This window comes from Leishmania infantum, chromosome 4, assembly GCF_000002875.2.
Source record: "Leishmania infantum JPCM5 genome chromosome 4".
Lineage (NCBI taxonomy): Eukaryota > Euglenozoa > Kinetoplastea > Trypanosomatida > Trypanosomatidae > Leishmania > Leishmania infantum.
In genome coordinates this window covers 420,350-433,368 of record NC_009389.2, presented here as the reverse complement: position 1 = coordinate 433,368, position 13,019 = coordinate 420,350, and the positions used below count along the sequence as shown (strand labels likewise).

The 13,019-nt window shown below is 58.8% G+C and overlaps 3 protein-coding genes across 3 annotated transcripts; all 3 read left to right on the top strand.

Moving 5' to 3' along the window:
* Positions 1-6,611: 6,611 nt before the first annotated feature.
* On the top strand, positions 6,612-7,865 carry LINJ_04_1180 (hypothetical protein; the record flags this gene model as incomplete). Its single annotated transcript, XM_003392166.1, has 1 exon — positions 6,612-7,865. The coding sequence occupies one exon, from the start codon at positions 6,612-6,614 to the stop codon at positions 7,863-7,865; it is 1,254 nt and encodes a 417-aa protein (XP_003392214.1).
* Positions 7,866-8,967: 1,102 nt separating this feature from the next.
* Positions 8,968-10,023, top strand: LINJ_04_1170 (putative fructose-1,6-bisphosphatase, cytosolic; the record flags this gene model as incomplete). Its single annotated transcript, XM_001462919.1, has 1 exon — positions 8,968-10,023. The coding sequence occupies one exon, from the start codon at positions 8,968-8,970 to the stop codon at positions 10,021-10,023; it is 1,056 nt and encodes a 351-aa protein (XP_001462956.1).
* A 2,191-nt stretch (positions 10,024-12,214) lies between these two features.
* LINJ_04_1160 (conserved hypothetical protein) lies at positions 12,215-12,721 on the top strand (the record flags this gene model as incomplete). Its single annotated transcript, XM_001462918.1, has 1 exon — positions 12,215-12,721. One exon carries the CDS (start codon positions 12,215-12,217, stop codon positions 12,719-12,721), a length of 507 nt encoding a protein of 168 aa, XP_001462955.1.
* Between the last annotated feature and the right edge of the window lie 298 nt (positions 12,722-13,019).

Here is a 13,019-nt window from a genome sequence, read left to right as displayed (position 1 = left end):
TGTACAAGCGCACGCACGTGCGGCCGAAGGGGCCTTCAAGAGATGCAACAGGGATGTAGACGCGTTCACATCACGAGAGAGGAAGCTCATGTACGAGGGAGAATGGAGGGTCCTGTGGCGTATGGCTCCACTGCCGTGCCCTGTGATGTTTATGGTTGGTAGGTGCGCCGCCCAGACCTGCTTCTCTTGTCGTTTCCTCTGCCGCTGTTCACGCACCGTTCGCCTTTGCGCGTTCGTCTCATCGCATCTACCGTTGAGAAGGTGTGGGTAACCTCTCCCTCTCCTTTCTCTTCTCTCCTCCCCCACGCCTCCATCACGTCAGCACCCCCTCCTGCCCTCCTTCCCGGAGCTGTGCCCTCTTGCTCTCGCTGTTTTGCACTCTTCGGTTTTACTGCCACGAAACGTCGCCCCCCCCCCCATACACACACAGAGCAGAAAGAAGAAAAAAGTACACACGCACTCACGCAGAGGGAGAGGGAGAGAGGAACAGCGGAAACATGATCGACGTCAACAACAACCAAATTAGAACTCAGCGCATGTTCCGCCTCTCGATAAAATCCCTATTCCCGTGTACGTGTGCGTGCGCATTCGTGTCGTTGTCGTGGTATCCTTGCCTGGTATCCCTTGTTCCTCTTTCATCCCCTCACCGTGTTGAAGTACACTCTTCTTTATTTTGTGTGTGTGTGTGTGTGTGCTGCGCTCTCTTTCTCTCCGTCTCTCTTTACCTTCGTCTCTCTTGTTTTCCGTTTTTTGTTGTTGTGTGGTGTTTCCTCTCTCCTTTCTCTCTATTAACTGTCCCTCCCTCTCTCTCTATCCCTGTGGGGGTTTCCTTAGCCGCCCTCTCCCCTTCCTCCCCTCCCCTCCCCTTCCCCCAAGCACTTCGTACAGATAAGCCGCGCACAGACACACACGCACACAGGGAGAGAGAGAGATAACCACACAGAATACAGAGAGCGTGCTCTTCCCTTTTCCTATAACCTCCCTCCACCTCACGTTTGTTTTTCTCGTTTTGCCTCTTTCAGTGATTCCACCCTCGCGAATGGGCATCGCTAACGCTTGCGACGAAGCGAGGCGCAGGGATACACGAAGTATATTGTCATCTATGGAGATAGGAAGAGGCGGGACGGAGAGAAAGCAACGCAAGAGGGCATCGCATGATGTAGACCACAATCAAGTAAGGAGAGTGAAACGAACTGTGTTGCTGCTGCTGCTGCGAGGAGGCAAGCGGAAGAAAAAGAGAAGGATAGGGAGCATCTCAATGTATCTGTCTCTGTCTCCTCTCTTACCTCTCCTCCTCGCGCGGTCGTGCCTGCGTCTCTCGTCCCCCTCCCTTCTTCTTTCACCGAACCACTCTCGAAGGGCCCGCTAACGATGGTACTCGGCATCCCCTCCTCCCCTGGCACCACCCACACACACGCAAAATGCGCAACCATCTTTTTGTTTTGGTTTTCTGGGCCTCTTTCTCCACGACCCCCTCCTTACTTGCTGTCTGCCCCCTCCCCTCCCCCACCAAATTCCCTCTGCCCTCTCTCGTTCTCGGTTGCTCGTGTCTTCTTGCCTTCATCTTGTGCTCTTCCCACCATAGCGACGATGCCTCATGATGACGTCTTGTCCTCCACCGCTACAGCTCCGAACCGCGTGCGCTTGTTTGCATTGTCGCCTCTTTCTTCGCTGTGCCGGTGATTGCGTCCCTGGCGCGTCTCTGGTGCGTGCGCGTCGGTTTCTCTCTTCTTCGGTTGTGCGTCTGTTTGTTTTTGTTTTCGCCTGCGTGTTCACGTGTCGGTGGAACACACGAGGCACAACATGGACGCATAATTCCTCCCCTCCCCCCTCCCGCCCTCCCTCCTCCTCCACCCAACTGATATATACATATAGATAGGAAGGGACAGGAGGAGCTGGGCCGACTTGGAGGCACTTCGGGGGCTTGCGAGGCTCTTTATGCTTATGAGGATAGTAGAGCGCCACAGAAGACTTATTCTACGTTCAACTGTGCGTGTGTGTGTGTATGCGTGTATATGCAAGTGATGTGTGTGGGCCCACCAGCTCTCTTTTCGGGCCGCGAAGCGGCAGCACCGGTTACGATGGTCCGTTCAACTAGGCGGAGACAAGTGGAGATAGTGGATAGAACAGAACTGTGAGACCAGGGAGCGCGTTAGCTGAAGCGAACATCTCTTGAGTCTCCCCTCCTTTCTTTTTCTGTTCTGCCGTTCTTCAGTGCCCGTCCGGTTCCCGTTGGGAGGCGGCGACTGAGGAAACAGTGTGCAGGGAGAAGGACCGCTTCTGCCGTCTGTACCGGTGTGCGTGTGTACGGATGTGCTTTCACGTGTCTGATGTTGTGCGGATCTCTCCTGCTGCGCCTGCTGCCCTGGTGTCTCATCCCTTCTTGCTCTCTCCTTGTTCTTTTGTTTTTTTCGGGGGCGCTCAGCTAACGTTCTTGACTGTGCGTATGCTGGCAGCGAGAGACACGGAAACGAGGAACAAGCTGAAACGCGATGTATGGGCTGCTCGAGCATACTCCTCTCTCTCTCCTGTCTACCTTGTCTGCGCTCATGCGCACATGTGTGCATCTACATGTGTTTCTCTCTGTTATCCGTGTCTGTGCACCCGACCCCTCCTCCCCTTCCCGCCTTCTTCTTTTTCCCTTTCGCGTGCGTGCGTGCGTGCGTGCATGTTCGTGTATCTTCTCCCGCTCTGTTTGTGATCTACTTTGCTGTATATTCCCGTGCCTGTCCGCGACATGCCCTCTCTGCACCGCCCCCCCCCCTCCTCTCTCTCCTTCCTCATCCTTCCCTCCTGTATCAGCTGGCGTTTTCCTCCGTGGCTCTTGCTTGCCCTGTGTGGATGAGTAGGAGAGAGGACGAGGAGGGCGGCTGCACCCTCCTGACACGCAGAAGGAAGGCGAACCAACGAGGGTGCACAGACGCCGCGGTGCGAGCGGCAAAGAAGGCGGTGCGAAACATTGATGGAGCGAGCCGCGCATCAAAAACAGCGTCGAAAGAATCAATGAGAACTTGAACGGATATTTTTTTCCCGTCTGGCTGTGTGTGCCACGCTTTCGAGTTGGTGACGATGCTCAGCAGAAAGCCGTGAACGCTCCTCTTTTTCAAGGACCAGAAGACCAGGAGCAACACAAAACGAAGATGGAATGATGCCGAGGATTCAATGCGGCATCGTGGCAAAAGGCGTACTCCTCATCCCTCTCCTCTATTCTGTTCCTCGGCACCGCGATGGCCATGTCTCGCTGCTCTCTCTTTTTCATGGCGTGTGTTAGTCGGCGCATATGTGTCTGCGTGAGGGAGTGTATAGGCGTATGCGTATATCGCAGGGTGCGTGCAGACGTGGGCGGCTCCTGCCTTTTCAGCTGCACGTGTGCGGAAGAGGGAAAGCTGGAGCGAAGAATACACAGACACGCGCAAAGGAATGAGAGCGGGGGATGGAAGGGCAGCGAACGTGCTACCTGGGTGCGCTGCGGCCCTCCTTCCTCCCCACACGCCCGCGTTTCCTTGCCAAGGAAGGGTGAGGGTGAGAGCGGTTGGCACCGACACCCGCGCACGCACACTCAAACGCGCGCGCAGCAGCCGCGTTTGTGGATGGGCCTTCTACCTCTTCCTCTGATGCAAGTGAGACGAACCGATACGCGCTTCTGAGTAGACTCGTTTTGTGTTCTTTGTTTTTTTTCCCCTTGCCGTGATGGTCTCTCCCTCTCGTCTCTGGTGCGCTCGTAAACGCCAGCACTGCATCGCCCGTCCGCTCCCGGGTGACTCCCCCATCCCCTGTCGATTCTCTTCCCCTATCGATTCTTGCTCCGGAGACTTCACCGATAGCACACATGCAACGAAACGAGCCCCCCTGCCGAATGTGCATGTATGCGTGTTCCTTGTGTGTGTGTGTGTGTGTCTGCCCCCTCCTCCCTCCCCGCCACCCATGCTGTCCCCTCCGTTATCATCGCCGCCGCTCCCCACCCCTTTTCCCACCTTCCTATGCTTCGCACGTGCGCGTTTGGGCTTCCTTTTATTATTATTATGTGCGTTTTTTTTTATGTGTCTGTGTGTGCGAGCCAAGGTGCTCTCGCCGTGCGCCGCTGTTCGAGTAGGCCGTCGGCATTTCGTTGTTTTACTTTGTTGTTGTATGTTGGCTGTTCTCGTTGTTGTCTGTTTCGCCGTCTGGTGGCCACTATCCCCGGCTTGAGAGGGCAAGAGGGTAAAGGAGCGAGGGTGCTGTAGGGGCGCTGTGTGAGGACCACAACAGTTATGTCGAGGATGGCACTTCATAGCCTCTGTCTTATCGCTCTTTCCCTCTCTCTATGTATATGCGTATGTCTCTCGTACCCGCGTGTGTGTGCGATCTCTCCCCTGACGGCTTGTCTTTGTTTGGCTTGCATGTGTCTGCGTCTGCCCTTGCGCATCTCCCTCTATCCCCTCTTCCTCAGCGCTGTGGTTGTTGCTCTTGCAACCCTTGTTGCTGTGCGTACGCTGTATGTGCGTGTAGGTGTATGCCGCTTTCGCTCTCTCTCACACATACGCACGCTTTCCATTGTTGTTGTCTCCTTATTATAGTGGAGAAGGAGGGCGGGGGGATGTTGTCGCATATACGCGTGTGTCTCTGTCGCTGCCTGACGAACTGCTGTTGGTTGTAACGGTTGCCTGCGAGTATGCTGTGCTATGGTGGGCGTCATTCCTTGTATCTCTGGCTCCCTCTAACATTTTCGTGCCTCACGTTGTGTGATGCCGAACTCGTCGCCGTTTTCGACGTTGCTTGTTTCCTTTTGTTCTTTGGCTTGTGCTCCGAGCTTTCTTCTTCCTCTTTTCGACGCATGTGTGTCTGCCTGTGTGTGTGTGCGTGTGCCTCCGTGCTTCGATAGAGTCGCTGTTGGCTTTGGCCGACTCGCACCTTCGCTTCCTCCTCTCCCTCTCCCGCCGCCTCGCGCGTTTTGGCGCGTTCGGCTCCGGGCGTCCGTTGGTCGTGCGCCCTCCGTTGTTTGATGACGGCGTCTGTACTCGTTATTCGTGTCTCTCCCCCATTTTGAAGTTTCCGTCTTCGCGCCCCCCCCCACCCACCCATCCATCCTCCCTCTCACTTTCATGTTTGACCACGAGAACGATGTCACCCCCACGCCGTATACAGCGTCGTGTGCCATGCGCGGGCGCGCGTGCAGCAAGGGCAGCAGAGAGAACGAGAGCTTCCCCGAGCAGTTCTTGTTGCCGAGCGCACTGTGTCGGCGTGTCACGTTCTCCCGCCGGCTCTCTCACGCTCTGCCCTACTTGTCCCCCCCTCACTCCCTCAGTCTGAACGGCTACCGTGCTGCCTCTACAACGTTCCCCACAGCACAACGATGTCACTGACTACAAGCCTCTTCGCCTGTAGTCTCATTCTCTTCGTTGTGTGTGTGTGTGTGTGTGAGTGTGTATGGGGGGGGAGGACTGTCCATCTCTCGCCGTGGTGACGGGGGGTCCAGCTCAGCGTGGTATCACATTGCCCAGTGTCCGCTCGGCGAGGAAGCCAAGAGGGTCCCCCGGCCTCTGCCGATGCCAAGCCACCCCTCTGGTGGTGACAGGGCTGGGCCCCTACCGCCTAGGCAGGCCCAGAGCGGTGTATCGCTCCTCATGTCGGCGCTCAAGCGCTGGACGGCTCTGCGTCGGAGCGGGCTGCCACGGTGGGCGCGTTTGCACAATTTATACAAGAGGCACAGCGCCGGCGTGGCTCGAGCGCGTCCCACTCGGCCCTCGCAGCCTACTGGTGGGGAGGGGAGGGAGGGGGGCTGCGAGACGACCTGCGAGACGAGGGAGGGGGGGGAGCTCGAGGCAGAGGCCGTGCGCCGATGGCTGAGTCGGCGCACGGCTGCACCACGTGTGCAAAGTTGCTTGCCACCACGCGGTGGGTCGGCGTGCGGGATTCGCGTGCCTGCGGGCAACCGTGTGGGTGTGCGCCTCTGAGCTTTTTGTGTGAGCGAGAGGGAGACACGGAGAGTGGCAGCCGCTGAGCGAGCGAGCGAGCAGGTGAGAGTGCGGGAGCGAGAGCAGACGCCTTGAAATGGCGAGACGACGACGACAAGCGCACCTCCTTGTTTCTTTCGTTTACGTTTTGTTCGCTTTCGCCACAGCCAGCACGCACGCACAGAGACAGACAAATTTCAGCATGCGCGCGGGCACGGGCCCCCTCTCCGTTATGGCATCGCGTGCCAGTGGTGGCACATGTGCGTGCTCTGTGTCCTGACGTTGCCTCCACGACGACACGGGCATATGGGACAGGAAAGAAAACGAGCGAACCGCAGGCGACTCAGAGAAGCAACGCCAGGCCCACAGAGGCAAATACACACACCGAAAATCACAGTGCCCCCTCTCTCTCACCTTCCTTCTTGTGATGTGCGTGTGTGTCCGTCGGATCATCTCTCTCCCTCTCTCTTCCTGTCTCTTCTTTCGGCGCCTCATTGTTCACACCCACACATTACCGGCACCTTCGCAACCACTCAGCACCAAAAGCCAAACAGGGTTTGTCTCCCACGGATACCACCGACGCCACTGCTCTCTGTACGTGTGCGTGTGGGTAGGGGCGCCCTCTCCGATGTAGAAGAACGACACGAGTCGAACGGCAGGAGCACTGCAGACGGCCCTATGACACTTGCCCAGTCGCAGCGGCGTCGACGCTGCGCTTCGTCCGTTATCCCAGCAGGGGCGCGCAAGAGCGAAGGCACATGTGCGAGAAGGAGGCGGAGAGTGTGGCCTTTCAACAGCTGGAGGCCGAGGAGGAGATGCGGTCGGGCTCTCGCCGAGAGAGCGTGCGAGAGATGTCTCGACCTCCCCGCTTCTTACGTCCCTCACGCGCGCACTCTTGCACCGCTGCTCCCCCCCCTCCCACAAACACAGGCACACGCACATCTGCGCTCCTCAACGCCTGCAGCTGCCAACACCGCAGCACGGCAGCACCACGCTCATTTACACCCCACCACCACCACACATAGTTGCGCGCACGGCACTGCCACAGCGCTATGGTGCTCATGCTGCCAACTGACTGCCTGCGGGCGTACGCCGCTCTCTCCCTGTAGGTTCACCGGTGGGTCTTGCACACGCGCCGACTCACGAAACGCACCCAGCAAGCTCACCGCTGCCTCCGGCTGCGCGAGGCCAGTGGAGTACAAGGCCGTCTGCGGAGCCTGGAGAACGGCGACGGTAGCACGAGAGATCTTCAAGGATACGTTCTACACGCGTCACGGCGTCAACGTTCCTGCCACCGGCAGTCCCTTGGTGATCGATATGGACTTTAAGGTTGGTCTCTGTAGCATTTTGGTGCTAGAAGTGAATCCACAGGCCGTCGTCCTGGCAGCCGAGCCGATTCTTCGCCTGTGTGCGCTGGTAAAGGAGAATACGGCACGCTACAGGCAGCGCGTGCGGGTGGCGCAAGTTGGCGCGTCGGCCGCATCCGTGGCCGGCGCCCAGTTCCTTGCTGACCCGCGCGTGGAAGGCCGCCCCTCGCTGCACGTAGCTGTCGGTGATGGCCCGCGGCAACGTCGCCTCGGGCAACTTGCCTGCGCAACCGACCCTGATCCTGGGCTCGTTGCTCGAGACACCTGCTCTGCAGTGGATTGCCAGACTCCTGCTTATGCCGGCGCTGGCACTGCTCCTTATCATTTTCCTCGCGTCTCCGTCGCAGAGGAGGCGCGAGCAGTGCGGCTGCGTGTCTTTCGCCGATCTCCTCGAGCGATCAACGTCCCGCAAGGCAGACGTTGCGATGTGTCGCCGCGCTACAGGCGGGTCAATCGCTCCGGTCAAGGGGGACGTCGAGGGGTCCGAGTGGGACGTTCTGCAGGGCATTGCCGATTCGGAGTGGCGGCGCATCGAGCAGCTGGTCGTCGACGTGCACGGCATTGAAGACAGGGTGCTCCGCGTCGAACAGCTGTTGAAGGCGAAGGGCTGTCAAGAGGTGCACATCGCACCGGGGGAGTGGTCATCACGTAAGGAGTTACGCATCCACGCTGTCTCCCTATGTCCACCCCGCAGGTGGAAGAGGCGGAAAGCGGCAAGGTGCGGAGGAACGACGCCCGATTCCAGTCCCAGACCTGTCTCGATGAGCATGGCACTTGCGCTCGTGCATCTGTGCACATTGCTGCTCGGGCGGCTCCTCATCATAAGTGAGCTCGTGCCCGTCTGTGTCTCTGACCGTTTACAGCAACGCCTCCGCTGCCCTCACTCTCGCTCACGCCTTTGCTAACGCAGTTCATACCTGATGGCTCCAGAGGGGGCCGACGTGTGAGTCGAAGAAGTGTAGACAATCACAACGAAGAGGTGGAGGTGCGCACGCTCCGCCTCCTTCTGCCGCTGCCTCTGTTGTACGGCATCGGCGTCCCGTGCTGCGAGGCACTCATGCATGTCGCTGTCTGCTGATCTGGTGGGCTTATCTCCCCTCAGGGCTTCCGGGGCATCCTTCTGTGCCACTTTCTCTCCCTCACCGTCGCCGTTCCTGCTTCTGCCTCCGCCGTGGCGTTTGCACGCACACACACACACACACCATCTGCCCTGTGGAGGTACCTGTTTCGCTCATCAAATTACTCCACCCCCTTCCCCCTTCCCCCCTCACTGACTTCACCGCTCCTCTGCACTCAGACGCTCACGCGCAGTCTTATTCTCTCTCCCTCTCTCTCTATAGCCCACGCACCGTACATACGTGTGTGCGCGTGCGCCTCTGTCTCTTGGTAGTTGGCTCCTATTCGTGGTTGCACATCTACCACCACCACCACCATCCCTGTGCTCTTCTTCACCGATTTCTTCTGTCGTCCTCCCATCGCGGCCACCGCCGCCTCCTGCTTTCACGCTCTGGTCCACACGCCTGTCGCTACGCCAGTCTCGAACCCGATCACTTTATTGGTGTTGCCCCCCCCTCACACACACACACACACACTCCAGCCTCCGTCACCCCTCCTTTCCGTATTCCACCCTCAGGTCTCCTACCGCAGCCGCGGCACTCTTGCTCAGCATGGACGTCAGGCGCACCCCCACCCCCACTACTCTCACCCAGTACATCATCAAGAGCCAACCGCCGCACAGTCGCGGCGAGTTCACGCTCTTGATGATGGCGATTCAGACTTCGGTCAAGGTGATTGAGAAGAACATCCGGCGTGCCGGCATGAAGGGTATGTTGGGCTACATTGCTGGGCAGTCGGCGAACGCGACTGGCGACCATCAGGCGAAGCTGGATGTGATCTCGAACATGGCGTTCAAGGCGTATCTGCTGAGCTCCACCAGCGTGTGCGTGCTCGGCAGCGAGGAGGAGGAGCAGATGATCATCGCCGAGAGCGGCCGCCGTGGCGACTACCTTGTCTTCTTCGACCCTCTTGACGGCAGCAGCAACATTGATGCCAACGTCTCCGTAGGCTCTATCTGGGGTGTGTGGCGGCTGCCCAAGGACGCTAACATAAACAGCGTCGAAGACGCTAACGCCGTGATCCGCATGCTTAAGGGAACAGATATGGTTTCTGCCGGGTACGCCGTGTACGGCAGTGCCACGAACCTCGTGCTGACGAGCGGACACGGTGTGGACGGCTTCACACTGGACCCCAACATCGGCGAGTTCATCCTGACGCACCCGCACATCAGCATCCCGAAGAAGCGCAGCATCTACAGTGTCAACGAAGGCAATTACGGCAAGTGGGAACCGTGGTTTAAGGAGTACATCAACTACCTCAAGATGAACAAGACAACCCGTTACAGTGCGCGCTACATCGGCTCCATGGTCGGCGACATCCACCGCACGCTCCTCTACGGCGGTATATTCTGCTACCCCAAGGACGCAAACCAGGTGGAGGGAAAGCTGCGGTTTCTGTACGAGGCCGCACCGATGGCGATGATCGTGGAGCAGGCAGGCGGGAAGGCGGTGGGCAGCAACGGCCGTATCCTGGAGCAGTCCATCACTCGTCTTCATCAGCGCACGCCAGTCTACCTCGGCAGCCGCCAGGAGGTGGACCTGTGCATGGCCTTCCGCGACCGCAACGTGAAGACGGAGACTCTAGCGCCGACTTCCAGCAAGCTCTAAAAAAAAAATGAAAACGTTTCCGTGAATGACACCGGCAGCCAGGGTGCGTGCCTGCGTGCAAACGTATCTTCGCCCCGCGCGCACCATTCGCGGAAAGCAGCCGCAAGCACATATCCACACGCACGCGCTGCGGCGCATCGTGCTTAGCGCCAACGCTAAGCATCCGCCGTCACCACCACGCCTCCCCCGAAAGAGGAAAGGAAGAGCGCGCACGAACATCAAAACAACTGCACCTTCCGTTTTAGCTGGCGGATGTGTGCCGCTTCACTCACCCGAGTGCGTTTGGGTCGCTCCGTCTCCCTCCCGGCGTGCGGCATCCGCGAGCGTGCGACTTCATCCCATGCACCAGGCGTTACTCGTGTGTCCCGGTGGAGGTGCACCATCAAGCATGAGGACGGCAGAACGCAGAGAGAGGTGGCGAAGAGGGAAGGCTATAAAGCCGGGAGGTTGTACATGGCGAAAGATCAACGGGGGCAAGAGGTGGTGCTTCCGGAGCGAGGGAGCTACTCGCGCATTGGGTGAGCGTGACGGTGATGGTGCTGGATGAAGGATCGAGGAGGGTGACAGTGGTGCGTGCATCCAATTCTAAAACGGCGCCTCACTGCCCTCGGCGTCGCCCCCTACTCCCGCTGCCGCCTCGGCGTCTGCCGTGGTGCCGCCCATGCACCTGGTCGGCACCTATAAAGGCAGAAAAGAGGACAGCAGTCCAATGAAAAGAGAACCGGAGAAACGTTGGCAGGCAGTGGGCGTTGTGAGAGCACCGCATTCGAGGTAGGCGGCGAAGTCGGAGAATGCGCGGAGGCGAGGGTGGCGAGCCGTGTTGCACCTTTGTTGGTCCTCCCCACCCCTCCCCTCTACACCTCCCTCGCGCCGACACACACTCGAAGACGCGACAAGACCCGTAAATCCAAGCGCCGGCGTGTCTGTCGTGTAGCTGGCGGTGTGGCGTGTGCCTCTCCCTCTTTTCAGCGTCCCTTTCGGTTTCGGTTCGTTAAACAGTTTACGCCATCATCTCTTCGACTGGCTCCCTTGTGCGGTCTTGGCAATACTACCCGCGGACCCGCGCAGCCCACGTCCTTTCGCTTGCATCCTCCTCCCCCACCCCACCCCCGCGCCCGTGGGTGCTGCCGGGTGTGTAGAGGGGCCCCTTTTGCTGTTGTGTCGTTCACGTTTTATGGCCTGCGTGCGATCCCCCCTCCTCCTGCCTCTCGTTGTGTGGGGGGGGGGCAATGAAGCGAGAACGGCTGTGAGCATCGCTGCAGCGCTGTGCACACACTCACCCATCGACACCAGGAAGGCGAAGAACACGTCCGAGCCAGAGAGAGGCGGAGAGAAGGAGCAGCTAAAGCAGGCTGTGGCACCGCTCAAGCACTTGCCCTTCTGTATTGGCTGTCGCTGCGGACATGGCGGGTTGCCCTTGCGTATTCGTCTCTTGCACATCGCTCACGCACGCGTGCGTGTGTGCTTGTAGCCTTGCTGCTGTGCTCTTCCTCCTGGTGACACTCTTATTTTTAGTACAAGACGCCTGTTGACCAACATTTCCTCGCCTTTGATGACTCGAAGTCTCACTTCAGCTCACCTCACCGTCGGGCACGTGCATCGAGTCGACTCTCTACATGCAACGCGCTACACACAACGGCGACAATGAGTGCGGTACTTTCATGCGCGTATGCAAGCGGAGCGGTCTTGTCCGTCTCTGTATGCGTCCCCTCGCTCACCCATGCTGGCCTCTCTGTCTGTCTGTATGTCTGTGTGTGTGGTGAGAGAGACACAAAAAGACATGGGGGAGTCACATGCAGCTTGTGACTTCTTCCGAGGGATCCGGCGCGGTGAACGCACACTCTTCGAGCTCTCGCTCGCTCGCGTGCTGCCAAGTGCTTCTTGACGTCCCGCACCCATATCCAGCTACCGGTTTATGCATGGGCCTTGTGGCTCTTGTCCACGGGCCCCATCAGCACGTGCCCCCCTCTCGTCCCCGTGTGTGTGCGTGCCTGTGTTTAACCTTCTTCCTTATCTTCACGTCATTGTCTCTCTCTCCTCCTCTCTTGTCATGTACATCGTGTGTGCTCATTGCGGCTTCACCGTGTCTTCGTTGTCCACACTCGATGTTTCACGCAACACTGCAGTACGGATAGCCCGACATATTCGTGTACGCACAGCAGCCCAGAAACAGAGAGGGGAGAGATCGACGATGCCACCGAAGTTCACGCACCCGCGGCTGGTGCACCACGTAAGCCTGTTCACGCGCGTAAAGGCGTGGTGGCTCGGCATCGAGAACCCTGAGGTGCTGTCACGGTACGGCGAACGGGGTGTCGCGCGCACGGTGTGGATCGAGTGGCGTGGCACTCTGGCCATGTGCGCCGGTGGTTTTGTTTTGTTTATTGGCCGTCAGCAGTCGAAGCGTGCGAACGACATTCTTGACAATATCGAGCTGAACCGCCAGCGCTTCTACCAACGGGACTTCACGCCGACGTACGTGCCTGACGCGCCGAGCGGTGTGTACGATGGCGTGAGGGGATACAGTTACCGCGACGAGCCGAGTGGACTCATGATCAATGCGGACAACAAGTTGGTCTCCGATGAATCGCGAGCGGCGCGGGGCGAGCGCCTGGCGAAGACCGAGGTGACACCGGAAATGGTCGCCCAGGCGCGCAATCTCCTGCACAGCAGACGCTACGAGGGTACGCCAGAAGGATGAGTAGGCGGTGACGTGTGCCAATATTCACCGGCAGCGGTGTTAATGACGGTGACTACTACTCAGACAGCGGCCGTGCACATCATGCGCAGGCTTTTCTGGCGCCTCATACTTCATGTTTTGTTTGCATGTCGACGCTCTGCTGCTGCCCCATCCTCCTCTTGTGCTCATGCTGAGGGGCTCGGGGCTCTCGCGTGATGACGTACGTGAAAAGTCCATCGAACCCTCTTGTGTGCAGTCGCCTACGCCTGCAGCTAGCAGATGGTAGTTACCTCCCGCTCTCTCTCTCTCGCCTTCGTGA